Source organism: Molossus molossus, unplaced genomic scaffold (genome assembly GCF_014108415.1).
Source record: "Molossus molossus isolate mMolMol1 unplaced genomic scaffold, mMolMol1.p scaffold_m16_p_9, whole genome shotgun sequence".
Classification (NCBI taxonomy): domain Eukaryota; kingdom Metazoa; phylum Chordata; class Mammalia; order Chiroptera; family Molossidae; genus Molossus; species Molossus molossus.
Genome location: NW_023425403.1, coordinates 93,913,308 through 93,934,924, shown reverse-complemented (window position 1 = coordinate 93,934,924; position 21,617 = coordinate 93,913,308). Strand labels below are relative to the sequence as shown.

The window sequence follows — 21,617 nt, the reverse complement described above, 5'->3', positions numbered from 1 at the left end:
AGCCTCAAGCTGCACTCCTCAGCAAGATGTAAACCTACAAGGCGGTGTGATAGGGCTTCCGGCATGTGGGGCAATTGCTTCCTCCCAGGCTAAAGCTGCATTGATGTGAAAAATCTGCCTGAGAAAGACGACTTCTGCAGCATGGGGTAATAACTCAGCACAGGGATCCTGGTGGCTGTCCTCTCAGCTCTCTCCCCAGAGCTACCAACCCCAGACTTTCCTCAAGCAGCTCTAGTCCACTCTGCCCTCCCTCTGCCAGAGCCCAACATGAGTGGCTGCAAATAAAATGTAATGTGTTGGCCCTTTAAGAGAGTGCCTGTGTTTCTAGTTGTCTCTCCCTGCCAGGCGAACCCCCAGTACTTTCATGGTCAGATAATATGTGGGCACCTTTCCCAGTTCTGTTACTCTGGGCTGGGTAGCCCAGCTTGGGGTTTAGACTCCAGATTTCTCAGGGGATACCCCCCACTTCTGAGATATCCTTCTGGAACTTCAGCCTCTGTCTGTGGGAGTCTGGCCAGCCCTCTTGTGCCTCTGCACTTCCTCCCAGTCCTGATGTGGGCTCCTATTTATGTCCTTGGTTATCAGGGTTCTCTTTGGCTACTCTTCAGTTGGTTATTCAGGATGATTTTTCTACATTTTAGTTGTAATTCCAGTTTGGTCCTGAGAGGTCAGTGTAGATTCCACCTAATCTGCTGCCATCTTGGAATCCCTCTAAATCCCAAGATAGCTTATAAATAGCAGAAAAGTCTGCATACTTACTTGGGGGCAAAAAAAGAAGCATAAACACAAAGAGGTTTAATGAGTAGCCTAATATAACAGAGATAGAAAGCTATACATTAATTATTTGTGTTCCTCCTTCCAAAATGTAGAGTAGTCATTGGGAGGCAGCTGCCCAGCCAGCAACTACAGTTCCCACAATGAATATGAACAGAAATGATGTATATGACTTCTGAGCCAGAATTTTTAAAGAGCAAGTATGCCTTTTCTATGTTCTTTTTCTGTCTGGATGCAGAGGACTCAAGGCTCTTGGGGACGACAGCAGTAATACTACAGAAGATGCCTAGGCCCATGAATCAACCATATGGAGAAAGCTGACTGCTGTTCAGCAACATCTGCATGGGGATATTATAGTATCCCCAGTTTCTATGTGCAGTTTCAATTTCTGTGGTTTCAGTTACCGACAGTCAATCATGATCCACAAATATTAAATGAAAAATTCCAGAAATAAACAATTCATAAGTTTTAAATCGTATACCATTCTGGGTAGCATAAATAAATCTTTCCCTGCCCCACTCCATCTTATCCTGGACATAAATCATCCCTTTGTCCAGCATCTCCACGCTGTATACTCTGCCTGCCCACTAGTCACTCAGTACTAGGCTATCAGATCGACTGTTGCAGAATCACAGCATCTATCACAGTACTTGTGTTCAAGTAATGCTTATTTTAACTTAATAATGGCCCCAAAGTGATGCTGGCAGTTCAGACATGCCAAAGAGAAGAGGAAAATTTCTTCCTTTAGGTGAAAAGGTATGTATACACAGAAAAAAGCCAAAATATATAAGGCTTAGTAATATAGTTTGAGGCATCCACTGGGGGTCTCCCCCCATGGATAAAGGGATACTACTGTATAAGGGTTATAAATGCCTAGTATATTAATCCACTGAAATTTTAGTATTCTTTTTGTTATAGCAGTAACATTAGTCTACTAATACATAAAACATCATCTAATTAGTTAGTGACAGGCTAAGAAGAGAATCCATGCTTTCTGATTCTTCTTATAGTATATCAAACTGGCTTTGATACACACACACACACACACACACACACACACACACATATATATATATATATATATATATACACATACAGAGAGAGAGAGAGAGAGAGAGAGAGCGCTATTTCTAAATTACCTCTGTGGTATTGATGCAACTTGTTTCCACTGACTGTTCTCAGATAAATGCTAGTACTCCCCAACAAAGCCTTATCTGCACTTACCATTTACAATCATTTTCAAACAAGCGGAACATGGTTTTCTGGAAAAATAAAGATCACAGTTTTTCAGCCTTGACCCATGTTTTATAAGAGCAATTTTCCCAGCATGTAACTCTTCACTCGAACAGTGAAGATCAACAATTTTCATGTTTTTCACCACCACAAGACCAGTTTTCTTCACCTACATTGAGATACAAAATAATTTATTAGTTATATCATACCGAGGATTATATTTCATTAATTAATAAAATGAATATTTGTTTAGTTCTTTATCTGAACATTTTAAACAAAAGTACATTTTTCATTAGGTCCCCAAATTTTTTTGAATATTTAATGTTGGCTTTATAACAGAAATGTTCTAAGTCTAGGATATCTTAATCAATTAAGCATATAATTATCATTAATTTGTCCTAGTGAAAACTGAATACATTTTGACCTAGTAAAGGGCAAGAAGCAAGTCGATTTGACTTTTTTTTCTTATAGCATCTAGTCTAGGACTATTTAGTATTAAGCTTCTAGATGGTCATAAAGAAAAATGTGGAAAACTGTAATTTTACACATGAATAAGTGAAGTCCAGAAAGTTCACATGACTTTCTGAAAGCCCCTCAGATGATAAAGGCAGAACTAAACCAGAGGCAGTCTTAAATTTTTTAATATTTAAAATATTGATTAAAATAAAAATAATTCTCAATTTCTTTCTTAACAATTTTTAGCCCTGGCCAGTTGCTCAGGGGTTAGAGTGTTGGCCTGCGGACCAAAGGGTTATGAGTTCAATTCTCAGTCAAGGGCACGTACCTGGGTTTCAGGCTCGATCCATGGCCCCTGTCTGGAGGAGGCAACCAATGATGTGTCTTTCTCACATCAATGTTTCCTCTCTCTATCCCTCCCTTCCATTCTATCCCTTCCTTTTTACCACTATGGCAGTCTAGATTAATGTGGTTCCCTTCCCAGAAATATATATAAGTTTAAATATGTAGTCAGGCCCCAAATAATGGAAGACACAGTTCAGATATTAGAAAGGAAGAGCAACCTCAAAGCCAGAGAAGTTAGCTTCAGCCATCTCAGCAGTATCCCACCCACAAGTGGTAGATTGGGCTAACTCTGCTTTTAAGTCTCGGAGGCTGAGGACTGGCTGGGATTCTTAAGAGTTGTTACTTTAAACCTAAAGTGACCTTACTTAAAGAAATATTAGTCAAAAAAGCTGGTGTAACAATATTAATATCAGATAAAACAGACTAAGGTAAAAATCAGTTCTACGTAAGGCACAAAATAGTCTCTGCTGTTGTCACAGAGAAAGACTCTGAAATTAGGAATGTAAACAAGATCCTTGGGTTCTGGACTGACTAGTATAATATGAGGGGAACTTGGACTGAGAATAGGGTATCCATGTTTCCCTACTCCCCTTCAACGGGATTTTACTCTACAGTTATCCCCAATAGTAAACATTTAAAATCACTTCAAAGATCAGACCAAAGCTATATTGACTAAAACAGTCAAGTTTCAGTTATGACTATAAATATTTGACACTATGGGGAACATTTTATAAAATGCCTTAAAAGGAATAAATAAGGTTTTATAGAATACCTGGTCTGAGTTAACCATCTCCTAAACTATAATAACATTTAAAAGGAATACAAAAATATTTCGTCTATAATATTTATATCTAAAATATTAAACATCTATCTATATTGGTTTTTTAAATAAACTTTAAATTTACCTTGACTTTGTAAATGCTTTCCCTCCCCATCCCAAAATTTGTAGTTTTATGTTTCTCAAGTACAAAGTATATTAGTATCTACTTCTGAATACTTCCAGCAAGTTTTTTTTTTTAATCCTTACCCGAGGATATTTTTCCATTGATTTTTGCAGATAGAGTGGGAGGGTGGGAGAGAGACATCGATCAGTTGCCTCCCACACAACCCTGACTAGGGCTGGGGATTGAACCCGCAACCCAGGTACGTGCCCTTGACAGGGAATCAAACCTGCACTCTTCATTATAACTTCTGGGCCAAACTGGCCAGGGCAAGCAAGCTTTTTTTAAAAATTGTAACTTTGGAAAAGAACTGGTGAGGCCTTATCAAAAGATCATACTGTGATAGAGCTCATTTTATTAAACTGGGCCAATTGGGATCAATGGAAATGGCTGCAACGAAATTATTTTAGCTTTAGATACTCTGTTAAGCACACAGAAATAAAGCCAGAAACCTTGACTACTAAAGACTTAAAAAACAAAAATTGTTCCTTATAAATGGAAGCATACTCATTAATTTATTTTTTATTAGCACGACATTTTTGGTCAAGTTTATTTAACACTTTTTTTGTCTAGAGTTATTTTTACCTCAGTATATTGTTTTTATTCTGTTTCTAGCTAAGGCCAAATATCAAGTTTGAGACAAAGATTTTTTCCCATCCCAAACTTCAAAAAGCAAATAAAGCCTAAGTTGCCTTCCATTCCAGCCCATCCACTTACTGCACTTCCCAGAAACTCCCAGAAGACTGAATCTTCAGAGTGAAATCACTCTTCTGGATCCTGATTTTACTTCCTTCCCTAACATCTTGCCCAGCCCTCTGCGTAACCCTAGTCATGGAGTTTTACATTAACACATAGGCAAATTAGGGCAGTTTGTTTTGTGTATGAACTAGTATATTTACTTAAATGGTGAGTCACTACTTTTTTACCTTTGTTTTCTTATAATTAAAAATATCTAAATATTCTGAGACAAATTATTTCTATATTATTGTTGGGCATTTTAGAAAGTCTCCAGGAATATACATCAGAATCATTAAGGTAAGTTTTAAAAATATATATGTTTTGTCTCCACTTTACACCCAGTAAATCAGTATCTTTCTGGCAAATGCAAAAGATTAAATAACAAGGATATACTATGCAATGTTGAAAAGAACAAGGTTCATCTTGTCAGGTCATGGCTTTGACTTTACCCTACCTACAAACCAGGAAATTAGCCTGTTACTGTTTCACGGATGCTGGCAGAAGGCATGAAACTCCTGGGTCACAGACGGAAGACTGTATCATTCACAACTCGGCAAACAGCATGAGCATCATGTTTGTGATGGGTTCCCCTGCCCACAAACCCCATATGGGTCAGGCAGAGTGTCCCACATGGATTCCGGGACACAAAGTAGGTTATGTAATAGGAGAAGAAGACTGAGCTTGGAGATTGTTGTTTTATCCCAGACGGTAAGCAAACATACTCTTAGTCCCAGTAGGAGACGTTACCTCAACCCTCAAGGTTGCTTGTTACAAACACAACTCTGAGAAATGGACTAGGTAGAGAGAGGTTAGGGTCCTGACTATTTTAAACCAGGAAGATGTTGGAATTTGAAAGAACCATGGAAGAGATTCTCAACACATATGAACTAATATGGAAATGTGTCATGAGTTAAAGGTGAACATTATTTTTTAAAGGAAGATGTAGGAGCATATTATAGAATAATCTGTGTTTTGTGTTTTTGTTTTTTGCCAAGGGGGGCATGCATAGTCCTGTAAATGCAAAGAAACTTTTTGGAAGAGTACACAAAAAACTCCTTTGGTAGTGGGAATAGGGAATTTGAGTATCAGAGGGACTTTTATTCTACTTCATACCATTCCTTTTGCTTTATTATGAACATATATGTCTTTTTAAAAAAAATCATAAAAATTTACCTGTTTTTTGTCAGTAGATACTCTGGCCATTTCTTCATTATCTTCTAAGGGTCCATGCTTTCCCTCTTCCTTTTGCTAATTAAAAACAGATGAAGGGGAAACAGATTAGTACATAAGATATATGAGTAATTCAATATATCCTATTTAAAAGCTGGTTTCCTTGGCGCTGAACCATTCATTTTCTTTCTTGACGAAACTGCATTGACTTCCTGCTTTGTTCGGGTTCGTGTTCAGACTATAAACAAGGCCTTTATATTCTGGCCCCTGCATACGTTTCCAAAACATAAAAGGACTAGAAATTGTGGTCAGCAAATAAAACTCTGTAGTTTAAGATTTCAGAGTTGGGGCAATCTTGAGCTACGGAAAGTCCAGAGTATGGCCATGGCTAAGAAGGACTAAAGGGAAATAGTGGTAAATTAACTGGATTTGGGAAGAAACTGTGTAGCAAAAGCATTAGATGCGGATTGTGGTAGAAAGACCTTCCTATCCAACCCCTGGAGCCCATGGCTATGTTATGTTACCAGGGCAAGGTTGCAGATGGATTTAAGGCTGCTAATTAAGGCTGCTAATCATCTGACCTTGAGATAGGGAGATCATCCTGGATTATATGGGTGGGAGCAATGTAATCACAAGGTCCTTATAAGTGAGAAGGAGGCAGGAGGCAGTGTAAGTGATACGACTTAACACTCGGCCTGGCCATTACTGGCTTTGAAGATAGAGGAAGGGGTTGATCCAAGGCGTGTGGGCAGTCTCTAAAAACTGGAAAAGGCAAGGAAACAGATTCTCCCAGAGCTTCCAGAAGGAATGCAGCTTGCCAACATTTCGATTGTTAGCCCGGTGAGATCCATTTTGGACTTCTAATCTCCAGAACTTTAAGCTAATAAATATGTTCCTTTAAGCCATCAACTTTGTGGTAATTTGTTACGGCAGCAGCAGGACACTAATATAGAGATGTCCATAAGTCTCCTCTAAGAGTACAACTTGAAGCTGAAAGCTTTGAGCCAGGGACCAAACTCTATTTATTAATTCAACAACTATTTATTGAACCCTTGCTATGTGCCAGCCATAGACCTAGTAGCTTAGGACGCAGCCCTTACAGAGTTTCTAACTTACGAACACAGGTAAGTGACTAAGAAGAGAGTAGATAATTAACATAGGGTGATAACGCAGAATTCTGTGAGCCCCAAAGTATGGAAGATGTGTAAATAATTGGAGGAAGATTGAAAGTTGGAATAGTGAACTTGGTAAATGTTGACATCTTAGTCTTATAAAACAAATGCTGTATGTTAGAAAAGGAGTGACATCTAAGAAGTTTACACAAAAAGCCATGTCCTGGGAATGAGGTTTTCTGTTCAAACAGAATGAAAAATGGAAGTGATGATGTTGGTACTGAAATGTGGGGGTGTGGATGGTAGTAGTGGTGATGATGATTATATGAGTGATAACAGTAACAGCACCTAACATTTACTGACTGTTTACCATGTACCAAGCCCTATTGTCATCTCATTTATCCTAACAACTTTACGAAGTAGCTACTATTGTTCCCATTTTACAAATGAGGAAATTGTAACTAAGAGAGAATAAATAATTTCACCATGTCACACAGCTAATAAATGGGTAAGCTAGGATATAAACCCAAAATCCATTGTCTTTTTGTTGTTGCTAATATTCACTCGAGGATATTTTTTTCCATTTGTTTTTGCAATTTTTATTAATTTATTTTTGTTACAGATGTTTCTCCTTTTTCACCTATCGAAACCCTCCTCCCTATCCTACCCCCACTCCCACCCAGCATGGTTGTCTATGTCCATCGGCCATGCACACATGCACACAAGTTCTGTAGTTTATCCCCTCTCCCACCTCCTGTCGCCCTCCTCTGAGATTTTTCAGTCTGTACCTTATTTCTACGTCTCTGAGTCTGTTTTGTTCATCAGCTTGTATTGTTCATTATATTCCACAAATGAGTCAGATCATGTGATATTTGTCTTTCTCGGATTGGCTTACTTCACTTAGCATAATACTCTCCAGGTCCCTCGATGTCATCTCAAAGGATAAGAGATCTCTCTTTCTTACAGCTGCATAGTATTCCATTGTGTATATGTACCACGACATTTTTATCCACTCATCTATTGATGGACACTTGGGCTGTTTCCAGATCGTAGGAACTGCAAATAGTGCTGCTATGAATATTGGGGTACATATATTCTTTCTGACTGGTGTTTCAGGCTTCTTAGGGAATATTTCTATGAGTGGGATAACTGGGTCAAATGGCAGTTCAATTTTCAATTTTTAAGTAAACACCATAATATTTTCCATAGTGGCTGCAGCAGTCTGCATACCTACCAGCATTGTACTAGAGTCCCCTTTTCTCCACACCCTCGCCGGCATTTATTGTTTGATTTGTTGATGGCGGCCATTCTGGTAGGTGTGAGGTGATACCTCGTAGTCATTTTAATTTGCATCTCTCTGATGATTAGTGACACTGAACATTTTCGCATATGTCTCTTGGCCATCTGTATGCCCTGTTTGGAGAGGTGTTTATTTAGGTCCTCTGTCCATTTTTTAATTGGGTTCTTTTTCTTCCTTTGTTGAGTTGTATGAGTACTCTATATATTTTGCAAATTAGCCCCTTATCTGATATATCGTTGGCAATTATGGTCTCCCATATAGTGGGTTCCCTTTCCATTTAGATGCTTGTTTCTTTTGCTGTGCAGAAGCTTTTTAGTTTGATGTAGTCCCATGTGTTCATTTTTTCCTTTGTTTCTCTTGCCTTAGACATTATATCAGTGAAAATTCTGCTGCATGTGATGTTTAATATTTTGTTGCCTACATTTTCTTCTAGGATCTTTATGGATTCACAAGTCACATTTAAGTCTTTTATCCATTTCGAGTTTATTCTTGTGTATGTGTAAGTTGATGGTCTAGCTTCAGTCTTTTGCATGTAGCTGTCCAATTTTCCCACCACCATTTATTAAAGAGGCTGTCTTTACTCCACTGTATGCTCTTGCCACCTTTGCCAAATATTAATTGAGCATAATGTCTTGGGTCCATTTCTGGGTTCTGGGTTCTGTTTCTTTGATCGACATGCCTGTTCTTGTATCAGTACAAGGCTCTTTTGATTATGATAGCTTTGTAGAATAACCTGACATCCAGTATTGTGATTCCCTCCTACTTTGTCCTTTAAGATTGTTGGGCCTATTCTGAGTCTTTTTTGGTTCCATATAAACTTTTAGAGTATTTGGTCTAGTTCCATGAACTTTGTCATTGGCATTTTTTTTTTTATCCTCACCCGAGGACATTTTTCCACTTTTTGTACAGACAGAGTGGGAGGGAGAGAAAGGAAGAGAGAAAGAGGGAAACATCGATGCAAAAGGGACACATCGAGTGGCTGCCACCCGCATGACAAACCAGGGCCAGGGACAAACTGCCACTGAGGCACACGCCCTTAGCGGGAACCGAACCCGGTTCTCTCCGGACCACAGGCGGATGCTCTAACCGCTGAGCCAACCGGCCAGGGCGTCATTGGCATTTTAATGGGGGTTACATCGAATCTATAGATTGCTTTGGATAGTATGGACATTTTAATGATGTTAATTCCTCCAATCCATGAACAAGGTATATGCTTCCACTTTTTTATATCTTCTTCTATTTCTTTTTTCAGTATCATGTAGTTTTCTGAGAACAACTTCTGTGGTTAAGTTTATTCCTAGGTATCTTAGTTTTTTTGCTGCAGTGGTAAATGGGGGGCTGGTTCTATTTCTGTGAGTTCATTATTGTTGTGTAAGAATGCTGTCAATTTCTTTCTTTATTTTTTTTCTATTCTCACCCGAGGACATTTTTCCATTTTTTATTCAGATAGAGTGGGAAGGAGAGAGAGGAAGAGAGAGAGAGAAAGAAAAACATCGACGTGAAAGGGACACACTGAGAGGCTGCCTCCCACCTGAACCAACCAGGGCTGGGGACAAACTTCAACTGAGGTATGTTCCCTTAATGGGAACCAAACCTGGGTCTCTCTGGACTACAAGCCAGTGCTCTAACTGCTGAGCCAAACCAGCCAGGGCGATTTCTTGATGTTAATTTTACGTCCTGCTACTTTGCCACATTCATTTATTAGCTCTACTAGATTTTTGATGGAATCTTTATGGTTTTCTATGTACAATATCATGTCATCTGCAAATAATGATGGTTTTACTTCCTCCTTTCCAATTTGCATCCATTTATTTTTCCTTCTTGTCTATTTCCTGTGGCTAAGACTTTCAGTACTATGTTAAATAAGAGTGGCAAAAGTGGGCATCCCTGCCTTGTTCCTGTTCTTAAGAGAAATGCTTTTAGCTTTTGCCCATTGAGTATGATATTGGCTGTAGGTTTTTCATATATGGCCTTTATTATGTCAAAATGTGATCCCTCTGTTCCCACATTGCTGAGCATTTTTATCAGAAATGGGTGCTGGGTTTTGTTGAATGCTTTTTCAGCATCTATTGATAGGATCATATGGTTTTTATCTTTCATTTTGTTTTTGTGGTGTATCATAGTTTTTGATTTGCGAGTATTGTACCAGCCTTGCATCCCTGGGATGAATCCCACTTGGTCACAGTGAATAACTTTTTTGATGTATTGCTGGATGCGATTTGCTAAAATTTTGTGTAGGATTTTGGCATCTATGTTCATCAGGGATATTGTCCTGTAGTTTTCTTTTTTTTTTTAGTGTCTTTGTCTGGTTTTGGAATTAGAATTATGCTGGCCTCATAAAACCAGTTTGGAAGACTTCCTTCTTCTTGAATTTTTTGAAATAGTTGGAAGAGAATGGGTGTTAATTCTTCTTTGAATGTACAATAAACGTCCCTGTGAAGCCTCACTGGCCTGGGCTTTTGTTTGACAGGAGTTTCTTGATTACATCTTCAATTTCCTTAGTTGTTATTGGTCTGTTCAAGTTTATATCTTTTCCCAGTTCAGTTTTGAGAGACTGTGTGGTTATAGAAATTTGTCCTTTTCACCTAGATTGTCCAATTTGTTCGCATATAATTCTTCATCGTATTTTTAAATGATCCTTTCTATTTCTGTTATGTCAGTTGTTAATTCTCCTCTTTCCTTTCTGATTTTGTTATTTGAGTCCTCTTTTTGTTTCTTGGTGAGTCTGGCTATGGGTCCATCAATCTTGTTTATATTTTCAAAGACCAGCTATTTATATTTTATTGATCTTTTGAACAGTTTCTATGTCATTTATTTCTGCTCTGACCTTTACTATTTCTTTCCTTCCACTTGCTCTGGGTTTTTCTTTATGTTTACTTTCTACATTTTTAAGTTGTAGAGTTAGAAAGTCAATTAGAAATTTTTCTTATTTTTTGAGATAGGCCTGTAGTGCTATGAACTTCCCTCTCAGGATTGCTTTTGCTGCTTCCCATAGATTTTGAGTTGTGTGTTCATTTTCATTGGTTTCCAGGAATATTTTTATTTCTTCTTTGAGATCCTTGGTAACCCATTCATTGTTTAATAACATACTATTTAGCCTCCATGTGTTTGAATGTTTTTGTATGTTTTTTATTGTAACTGATTTTTAGTTTCATGCCATTGTGATCTGAGAAGATGCTTGATATGATTTCAGTCTTCCTGAACTTGTAGATACTTAGTTTGTGTCCTAACATGTGGTCTATCTTTGAGAACGTCCCATGTGCACTTGAGAAAAATGTAAATTCTGCAGTTTAGGGGTGTAATTCTCTGTAGATATCTATTAAATCCATTTGATCTGGTGCATCATTTAGAGGCTCTGTTTCCTTGTTCATTTTTTGTCTAGGAGATCTATCCAGTGATGTCAGAGGGGTGTTGAAGTCCTCAACTATGATTGCATTACTGTTGATTTCTCCTTTGAAGTCCTCCAGAAGTTTTTAAATGTATTTTGGTGCTCCTATGTTAGGTGCATATATGCTTACCAAGGTTATATCCTCCTGTTGGATAGATCCTTTCAAAATTATGTAGTGACCTTCTTTGTCTCTAGTTATGGCCTTCATTTTGAAGTCTATTTCAACAGATATGAGTATTGCTTCCCCACTTTTTTCCCTTTTCTGTTTGCTTGTAAAAAAAAATTTCCCTCTCTTCACTTTCAACCTAGGTGGGTCTGTTGTTGTGAGGTAAGTCTCTTGTAAACAATATAAATGAGTCATGCTTTCTTATCCATGCAGCTACTCTGTATGTTTTGATAGAAATATTTAATCCATTTATTTTTAAGGTTATTATTGATATGTACTTATTTACTGCCATTTTTGTTTATTCTGGTTATGTTTCTCTTCCTATATTTTCAACAGTGCATAATTTCTATTCTAAACTTTCAATTGTGTTTTCCCCCCAGAAGTTTCATAAACAATACTTTCTCTCCCATTCATTTGTCTAGTTTTTGACTGGATTATTTTTTATCTTTTTATAGTCCTCACTCAAGGATAAGTTTTTTATTGATTTTAGAGAGAGAGAAAGGCGGACAGGAGGAGGGAGAGAGAGAGAGAGGGAGAGAGAAAGATCCATGTGAGAGAGAAATATCGATTGGTTGCCTCCCATACATGCCCCAACTGGGAATCAAACCTACAGCGTAGGTATGTTCCCTGGCTGGGAATCAAACCTGAAGCCTTTTGGTGCACAGGATGATCAACTGAGCCACCTGGCCAGGGCTGGATTGAATTCTTAAAAAGTATTAGTTTTTATACCTTGCTGAAAAATCCCCAAAAAGCACTCATATAAGTGTGTGTGTGTATATACATACATATATATGTATAAATATGACAAGCCAGAAAATCTCTAATATCATTTATACTGTAGTCCATGTCTTATTCACAGAAGATATGTTCCAAGACCCCCAGTGGATGCCTAAATCTACAGAGAGTACCAGACCCTCTATCTACTATGTTTTGTTGTATACATACATACCTATGATAAAGTTTAATTTATGAATTATATAAAAAAATTAATGACAATAACTAATAATAAAGTAGAACAATTACAACAATATACTATAATAAAAATTATGTGAGTATGGCATTATTAAATAAAATAAAGGTTATTTAAACACAAATACTGTGATACTGCGACAGTCGATCTCATAACTGAGATGGCTACTAAGTGTCTAACAGGCGGGATCGTGTGAAGCTTAGATTCACATCCTGGGCAGGATGGAGCAGGATGGCATGAGATTTATCACACTACTCAAAACAGCATGCAATTTAAAATGTATAAATTGTTTCTTTCTAGAATTTCCCATTTAATATTTTTGAACTTCGATTGACTATGGGTAATTGAAACTACAGAAAGTAAAATCATGGATAAGGGGTGACTACTGTATTTGGAAGTGGTTGTTAGTTAATAACACATTAAGGCTGGTAAAAATTACAATGTAATTGTCCAGTAATAAGGGAACAGACATGCAGACATGGTACACTGATACAGCAGACTGTTATGCAATCATTAAAATGATAATAACACACACACACACACACACACACATAGAGTATACTAATATATATGTAAAAATTAAAATTAGATCAAAACTTGATATTTAAAAACATTTCTTCAAAATAAATACTCGCACTGGCCAGGTGAGTTGATTAGAGCGTTATCCCGATTCACCAAGGCTGCAGGTTCTATCCCTGGTCAGGGCACATGCAAGAGTCAACCAGTGAGCATGAATAAGTGAACAATAAAACTGATGTCTGTCTGTCTGTCTGTCTCTCTTTTTTTTCTCTCTCTCTCTCCCTCCCCCACTCTAAAATAAATAAATAAAAATTTTAAAAAATTCAAAATTAGTACTCAATCTCTAATTAAGGGATTTAGAACAGACCTTCTCAAGATGTGCCACTTTGGCATGTGAGTTATTTTGAGCTGAAGGTAATCGAGACTTTGTAGGTGCTCAAAAAACTTTTATCTCACCCTTAAGGAATTTAAAAGAGGGCTGAGGCGCCGCCGTACCATGAGGAACCGGTATCCGGTATTTAAGAGATGATGGCACCTGAAACCCACAATTTTTTTTTTTTAATTAATTAATTAATTAATTTATTTTTATTGATTAGTTTTTGTTACAGATGTTTCTCCTTTTTTCCCCACTGATTCCCCCCTCCCCCCCCTCCCTGCCCCTTCCCCAGATTGTTGTCCATGTCCACTGTTCATGCATACATGCGTATAAGTTCTGTGGTTCATCCCTCCCCCACCTCCCCACTTTTTAGGGGATTGTCAGTCTGTACCCCGCTTCCGTGTCTCTGGGACTACCCCATTCCTCAAACTGTTATGTTCATTATATTCCACAAATAAGTGAGATCATATGAAATTTGTCTTTCTCTGTTTGGCTTGTTTCACTTAGGATGATACTTTCAAGGTCCCTCCATGTAGTCTCAAAGGATAAGAGATCTTTCTTTCTTACCGCTGCATAGTACTCCATTGTGTATATGTACCACAGCTTTTTTTTTTTTTTTTATCCTCACCAGAGGACATCATTTTTTCTATTTTTTTGTTCAGATAGAGTGTAGGAGGGAGAGAGAGAGAGAGAGAAACATCGACGTGAAAGGGACATGTCGAGTGGTTGCCACCCACACGACCCAACCAGGGCCGGGGACAAACTGCAACTGAGGTACATGCCCTTAGCGGGAACGAACCCGGGTCTCTCAGGACCGCAGGCCGACGCTCTAACCGCTGAGCCAAACCGGCCAGGGCTACCACAGCTTTTTGATCCATTCGTCTACTGATGGACACTTGGGCTGTTTCCAGATCTTAGCGATTGTAAATAGTGCTGCTACAAAGATGGGGGTACATATATTCTTTCTGATTGGTGAAAAAACGGAACTTATATAAAAATAAAAGTTGAGAGGCAAATGTGATAACCACTACACTATGAAACCCGCCCCATAATTATATTGAGGATCATTCCATTGATCTTCCTAGAAAAAGGATCTCTACTTTCACTGATAAGAACATGAATGAGGTTAAGAAATCTCCAAAACAGTTAGCTGCTTACATAAATAGAACAGCTGGACAAGTTGTGGAAAGCCCAGATAAACTACGTAAGGTGATCTACCACAGAAAGAAAGTTCATTATCCTTTTCCAAATTCTTGTTATAAAAAGAAACCACTGGCTGGTTTGGCTCAGCAGTTAGAGCATCGGCCTGTGGTCCAGAGAGACCCGGGTTTGGTTCCTGCTAAGGACATGTACCTCGGTTGCAGTTTGTCCCCGGCCCTGGTTGGTCGTGCGGGTGGCAGCCACTCGATGTGTCCCTTTCACGTCGATGTTTCTCTCTCTCTCTCTGTTCCTCTCTCTCCCTCCCACTCTATCTGAACAAAAAAATGGAAAAAAATGTCCTCAGGTGAGGACAAAAAAATAATAATAAAATAAATAAATAAAAAGAAACAGTCCCCTAGAAGTGGGGGCTGTGAGAGGGCAAATAAAGAATATGAACTGGCTTGTGCAGGCCACCTGCCTGAGCAGTTACACCGTGACAGTCCAGCATATTTGCTTAACTCCAGTGATTCGTTTCTTCACAGACAAAGCGAATCATCAAAATACAGTGGGGTTTGTTTGTTTGTTTTTTTTAATCCTCACCCGAGGACGTTTTTCCATTTTTTTGTTCAGATAGAGAGGAAGAGAGAGAGAGAGAGAAACATCGATGTGAAGGGACACATCGAGTGGCTGCCACCCGCACGACCAACCAGGGCCGGGGACAAAATGCAACCGAGGTACGTGCCCTTAACGGGAACTGAACCTGGGTCTCTCTTTACCGCAGGCCGACACTCCAACCGCTGAGCCAAACCGGCCAGGGCTACAGTGGGGTTTTTATTGAGGTGTCTCAGGGTCATGAAACAATGGCATAGGTTTTGTTCAGCAGGAATTTGAGATTGAATGTAGCTTTAACTTTCTGGAAAAAAAGAAGTATACGTGAACTCGTAGCTTATTTGGTGAGGACAGAAGACCTTGGAGTGGTGGTAGATCATCCTCCTGTGCTTACCAACAGTTGACAGGAAGAAAAACAACACACCTCACCCAGCTGGTGTGTAGGCTTCTTGCCTCTTATAAAGTCACTACTCATAAGCAAATTTGAAGAATATCTAATAGTTGGTTTAAACTGGCTTCAAGTAGTCATAAAAAGGTGGTGGTCCAAACTATCATCCCAAACAGAAATTATAAATGATGGAAATATTCAGATTTTAAAACAATTAAGTGGACTGTGGAAACAAGAAAACCATCTTACTTTGGTTCCAGTAATATAGCTAAGGATGTAGATACTTATTTATTACAATTGCTTTGAAAGACTTCATCTACTAAAGAGCATTTGGTAATTCAAAACATCCCTGGACTATATGATTCACAACTATATGACATTCTGGGAAAGACAAAACTATGGAAACAGTAATAGAAATAATCAGGGATGGGGGATGGGGGAGGGATAAATAAATGGAGCACAGAGAATTTGTAGGCCAGTGAAAATACTCTGTATGATACCATAATGATGGATAAATGTCATTATACATTTGTCCAAACCCATAGAATATACACACCAAGAGTAAATCCTAATGTAAACTATAGAGTTTGAGTAATCACGCTGTGTGAATGTTGGTTCATCAACTGTAACAAATGTACCACTCTGGGAGAGGGCAGGGATGTGGATAATGAGGGAGGCTACTCATGTGCAGGTGGTATATGGAAAATCTGTGTACTTTTCCCTCAATTGTGCTGTGAACCTAATAGTGCTCTAAAAATAGACTTAATTTAAAAATAGTAAATTCCTCGCATTAAAATTGAATCTCAATACTTATAGGATAAGTTATGAACTCGCTTGCAAGGTATACAAATGTCTTTATGATCTCATTGCTGTATACCTTCCCATGCTCATTTTCAGTATTTCCCCTCTGAGGCAGCATGGGGAGTTGGGCTGGGAATGGAGAATACCAGGGCCAGAAAGCTAAGCCAAGATAGTCAGTCAGAAAAGCCTTGGGATGAGCTGCCTGCGAAGATGACAGCACTCCTCCACTGCCCACTCAGGAACACTGAGGTAGCTGATTTTCTCTCCCTTCTAACCGCCGGCTTAAACTACTGACCTGCATACACAGCTGACCAAGGTTTGGCTGCTATACGACCTCCCTAGGGTGGAAATGAGTAGTCGGCCATCTTGTCCCCACAGGGCAGGCACGGACACAGTTACCAGGAACATAGTTGGAAAAGGAAGACACCCAACCCTAAAATGGAAAGTTCCCAAAGCCTGCCTTTTTCAAAAAGCCCACCTTTTCACACAGCCTGCTTTGGCCCAGCTTATAAAAGCAGCCAAGCAGAGCCAGCTGCCCCCCACCCTGTCTGTTCAGAGGACCTTCCTTTCCTCTGTGCTGCCTCTCTTGTCCTCCAGCATAAGCTTAATAAAATCTGTCTGGCAATTTCTCTGGGGTTTCCTTTTGATTTCTAGCTTGGGGAACCTAAGAACTCCAATGCTGGTAATAACTCCACCCAACTTCACCTTTGACATACGAACCACAAATTCTCACTCCTCCAAACTCCATTTGGGGTCCCTTGGCTTGGCAAATTATTCCATGAAGTGACTGCTGTCTGTCCTGCAAGCTGTACCTGGGTCAGAACAAAGGTCACTTTCTGTAAACCCCCCTTAGAGACGCCCTGATGGTAACTCACGTTCATTCTAACGTAATAAGCACCCCTCCTGCCTCCTGCTATGTGCTGGTTCCTGCAACAGGCTGTTGTCCTGACCTGGTCAAGCATGTGAAGTAATTGCCACACCTGCTGCATTCATGTACCTGTACCCGTGCCTATCCACCCCTTTCCCTTACATCATTCTCGGGCCCCTGCAAGTGGCGAGGGGATCCATTTTGTACTGTAGTCACCCAAGACACACCTCGGATGTGAGTTTCCCTTAATAAATTTGATTAGTGACCAGACTGGAGTGACTAGCCTCTTTCTTCAGTCTTTCCCTGCTCTCCACTTCCAGAGGTTCATTTTCAGTCTCAGAATTTTTCTTTCTTTCTTTTTTTTTTTTTTTTTATCCTCACCCGAGGACATTTTTCCATTTTTTGTTCAGATAGAGCGGGAGGGAGAGAGAGGAAGAGAGAGAGAGAGAAACGTCGACGTGAAAGGGACACATCGAGTGGCTGCCACCCGCACGACCAACCGGGGACAAACTGCAACCGAGGTACGTGCCCTTAGCGGGAACCGAACCCGGATCTCTCTGGACCGCAGGCCAACGCTCTAACTGCTGAGCCAAACCGGCCAGGGCAATACCTGCTTTTTCTTCATGTCTCAGTGCAAATGCAACCTATCCTGTGAATCCTTCCCTCACTTCCCCATTTAGAGCCTGCCCCTCAGCCTTCAGTCTTGGTGGCATGTCTGCTTGTATTTTGTACTTGACTCTACCATCTAATTGTATCTTAACTGTTTAAATGCCTAATTTTGTCCCCATTAGAAAGTAAGGATTACGTCTTTTCTTTTTGCATATCTAGTGTCAAGCAGACAACTTCATCCACAGTAAAGAAAACATCAAAAATGAAAAAGAAAAAGAGTATGGCTATGAATGACCTCATAAGAATACTGTGGGAATTAAGGATTTACAAAGAAAGTATTTCTGGGGAAAATCTGAAGCAACCTTTTAGCAGAATTACTGGTAAGTCAGAAACTTCAGTGAGTACATGCAGAATGCAATTATAATTTTATAAGAGGGGAAAAAAAACAACAACCCTATACTTAACAAAAGATTAAAGGAAAACACCAAAATGTTAAAAGTGATGTGGTTAGGATGGTGAGAAGCTACGGATCATTTTTTCCCCTTTTTCTCTGTTTTCAAAAATGTCTTAAATGCTTAACTTAACCTATACTGTTTCTATAATGACTGTGGCCCCCTAAAAATTATTGACAACATTCTAAACTTCCACACCTACCAAATCAAAATGGTGAGAACCACTCCATACACCGAGGAAAATGATGAGAACATAGCACCCTGCCAAACGAAGGGTAGGAGAAAGAAAACATGTAGGCTGTATATACTTCTAATATATTGGCTTATATGATTATTCTTACAATATATTCCTAGCCTGTTTTGATCATCTGTTTTGAGATCCAAAAAAATAAGACTACTTACATGGAACAATAGCATTCATAGATTACCTATTACAATAGTAGGTGTTGTGGGTTATACCAGGTAAAATAAAGCATGATCTCTATCTTCAAGTAATTGACAGTTTGGTGGGAGAGGGGAAAAACTACCCAGAGGAAATGAGAACAGCATACAATTGAGTGATAAATTATGTGGTATAGACAATAATCAAACTGGCCAAATCAACATATAAATACCATTAATACCTGATAAAGGCACAGTCAGAAACAGCAGCTGTTCTATTTTTAGATTGGAAAGATGAGCTGTTAGAGCTAGCAGTTACAAATATCATCCAGAACCATAAAGCTATTTTGCAAATCATAAGGTGTTTTAGTTTGTTTTTAAGTGTGACAGAAACTGGAGCAATAAAATAAAATTTTAGACACAGCTTTTCTAAATGGTTAGAATTATCTAAGGAAAATATATACCTGAGAGTTTTGTCTTTGGGCTTCTACTGCTGGGAAGAGCTCCATCCAGAGACTGAGCAGAGTGAAGAGGTTGACTTTAGAAAGCCTTGGTATTTGACCTACAAAAGAGAGGGCAGACACTTTAAAATTTTGCTGATGAAAATAGGAACTAAGCTCAATGCCACTTGGGTGCTGCAGCTTTAGCTCAACTGCTTTAGCCGGAGGAAGAGAAAAAGGATAAGAGGACAAGAGAATCCAAGCGCTTTCTTAGCAGGAAACTGGCCACCACCTCACTTGCAGTGACTTCCTCCGCACTTTCCAAAGTTGGGGCCTCTTTCTCCAGCCCTCACACAGCTGCGGGAGGTAAGGTACTCGCTATGGGAAAACAATCCAAAGAAAGTTATGAAAAGTCCTTGCAACTGATGTCATCGTAGAGCAATCTTTTCTTTGGACTGTGGTGTTTGCAGCAAGGGCAGTGGTTACAACACGGTACTGAAAATGCGGTGACCTCTGAGGGTAAAGCAGCTGAAATATAGAAGTGTGGCGTGTGGTTAATTTCGAAATCAAGTCAAAAGCACGGCTTGGGGAATTTTCAGGCTCGTCATTCCCCGAGATTCCAGCTCTAGGTCCCGGGAGGAAAAGTAAAGGGGTTGGGGGCTGCGGTGAGGGGCGCCGTGAGCGCGCGACTTCAAAAGCAGGTGCATCCAGGCCAGGGAATTCCGCTGACCAAGACGGGACGTGCCCAGGAGGGGATGAGACGTCCAGGGGCAGAACTGCAAGCGAAGAAGAAGGCAAGGAACCTGGAGTTGAGCGGCTGCAGACACACAGGGCAGAGCAAAACGCTGCGTGGTGGGAGCGGGTCCGAGGCACTCACCGGTCATGCTGTCAGTCTGGGTGCTGACTGACCGCCCGGGCCCTGCGCTCTCCAGATTTTGCATCTGCCCTGCTTCTTTCATCCCCAGCCTAGCGGCCTGCGCAGCCCAGAACACCTCTCGCTGTTAGGCATGATCTTGGCCCCACATACTCCACCTCCCGCCTCCTCCCAGCTGCAGTACAGCAGAGCCAACTGGGCGCGGCCAGATGACGTGGAGCCCCTCGGCCACTTCCGGGCGCTTCGGCGACGTCACAGCAAGGCAGGGACTCCGCGGCGCAGGGCTGCTCCTCCAGGGCCCACCGGTGGGTAGGAAGCACTATGCAATAAGTTACTGGAGGCCGGTTTTTTTCTGTCTTAGGTATGTGGCTGTCTTCGTTTTGCCGAAGTAAGGTTGCTTGAGGATGTCTTGGCTTCAAGTCCCAGGTTGGGCAGAGAATGACTGGGTGATGAGGCCTGCCCAGACTTGAGATTTGGGGTCAGAGAGGGAATAGTAATGGAAACCTGCCCTATCTGTCATGGCCGAGGTCATAGAAAATCACTGAAGAGAAAGACATGGGAGCTGGGGGATCCAGGTAGTTGTTAACATCAGAGATTGGCTGGTGCTGGGGAGCTCAGTGCCAGGGCCATCACAGGGGTGTTCTGCTTTGTGGACCCTGAGAAAGAAGATACCTTATAAGAAGGGCTCCTGGTGGCCAACTGGGCTAAAATGTAAAAGCAGAGCCTAGCAGCCATTTCTAAACAGGGGCCTCATGCAATGGCATTTCAAGGAGATGCCTTCCCTGAACTGCCTGCCTGCACTGTGTCCTGCCATCTGAACCAGCCCTTGTAAAGGAGTTCCTAGAATTGCATTACAACCAACAGGACTGAGACTGTCCCCATCCAATCGCAGCTGTGCAGCTATATTTCCATTAGCATTTTCACTGACCAATCAAGACAGTGCTTTTTTGGGACTGTCATACTGGGAGGATTTGAAGTCCTCATTTGCAATCAGGAACCAAGGACAGGGACTTCTGTCTATGTAAGTCAGCTCACCTCTGACTCTAATAGTGCATTTTCCCTTTCCATGGAAGACTGAAGACTGGGTGTTCCAGCTGGAGCAGAAACAGCTAGTTGCCATGCTGCTTCATAATTGAACTCTTCCACAACACTGCTGTTTTACATTTGAGCTGTTTGCATTGAATAAAGTTTCCTTCCTCACCACACCTCAAATTGGGGGTTACTGTGGACTTGAATTGGCACCAATGACCATTGGTGGAGAACTTCTTATCAAACTCATGAAGACATTAAGAGATAGAACTGTGGCCCTAGCCAGTGTGGCTCAGTTGGTTTAATCAGCCCATATTCTGAAAGATGGCTGGTTTGATTATTCATCAGGGTACATAACCCAGGTTGTGGGTTTGATCCCCGATTGGGGTGCATACAGGAGGCAACAGATCGACGTTTCTCTCTTCCTCTCTCTAAAATCATTTAAAAACATATCCTTGGGTGAGGAAAAAATAAAAAGAGATATGGAAGTGTAATTATGACATGGGTGAGTGTAGGAGGAGGTAGCACAAGTGGCCCC

At 40.3% G+C, this 21,617-nt stretch overlaps 1 protein-coding gene and 1 pseudogene across 2 annotated transcripts in view; one reads left to right on the top strand and one right to left on the bottom strand.

The window, feature by feature from the left end:
- The window catches only part of CDADC1 (cytidine and dCMP deaminase domain containing 1), a 97,388-nt gene extending 77,154 nt beyond the window's left edge, over window positions 1-20,234 (bottom strand). For both annotated transcript variants that reach the window (XM_036250058.1, XM_036250057.1), the window contains exons 1-4: window positions 20,054-20,234; window positions 19,201-19,298; window positions 5,661-5,735; window positions 1,999-2,176 (exon numbers count right to left, since the gene is read on the bottom strand). In XM_036250058.1, coding sequence (XP_036105951.1) covers window positions 1,999-2,176; window positions 5,661-5,735; window positions 19,201-19,298; window positions 20,054-20,135 — 433 coding nt within the window. In that variant the 5' untranslated portion in view covers window positions 20,136-20,234. The remainder of the gene's footprint in view (window positions 1-1,998; window positions 2,177-5,660; window positions 5,736-19,200; window positions 19,299-20,053) is intronic.
- Window positions 13,609-15,931, top strand: LOC118622972 (annotated as a pseudogene).
- Window positions 20,235-21,617: the final 1,383 nt, after the last annotated feature.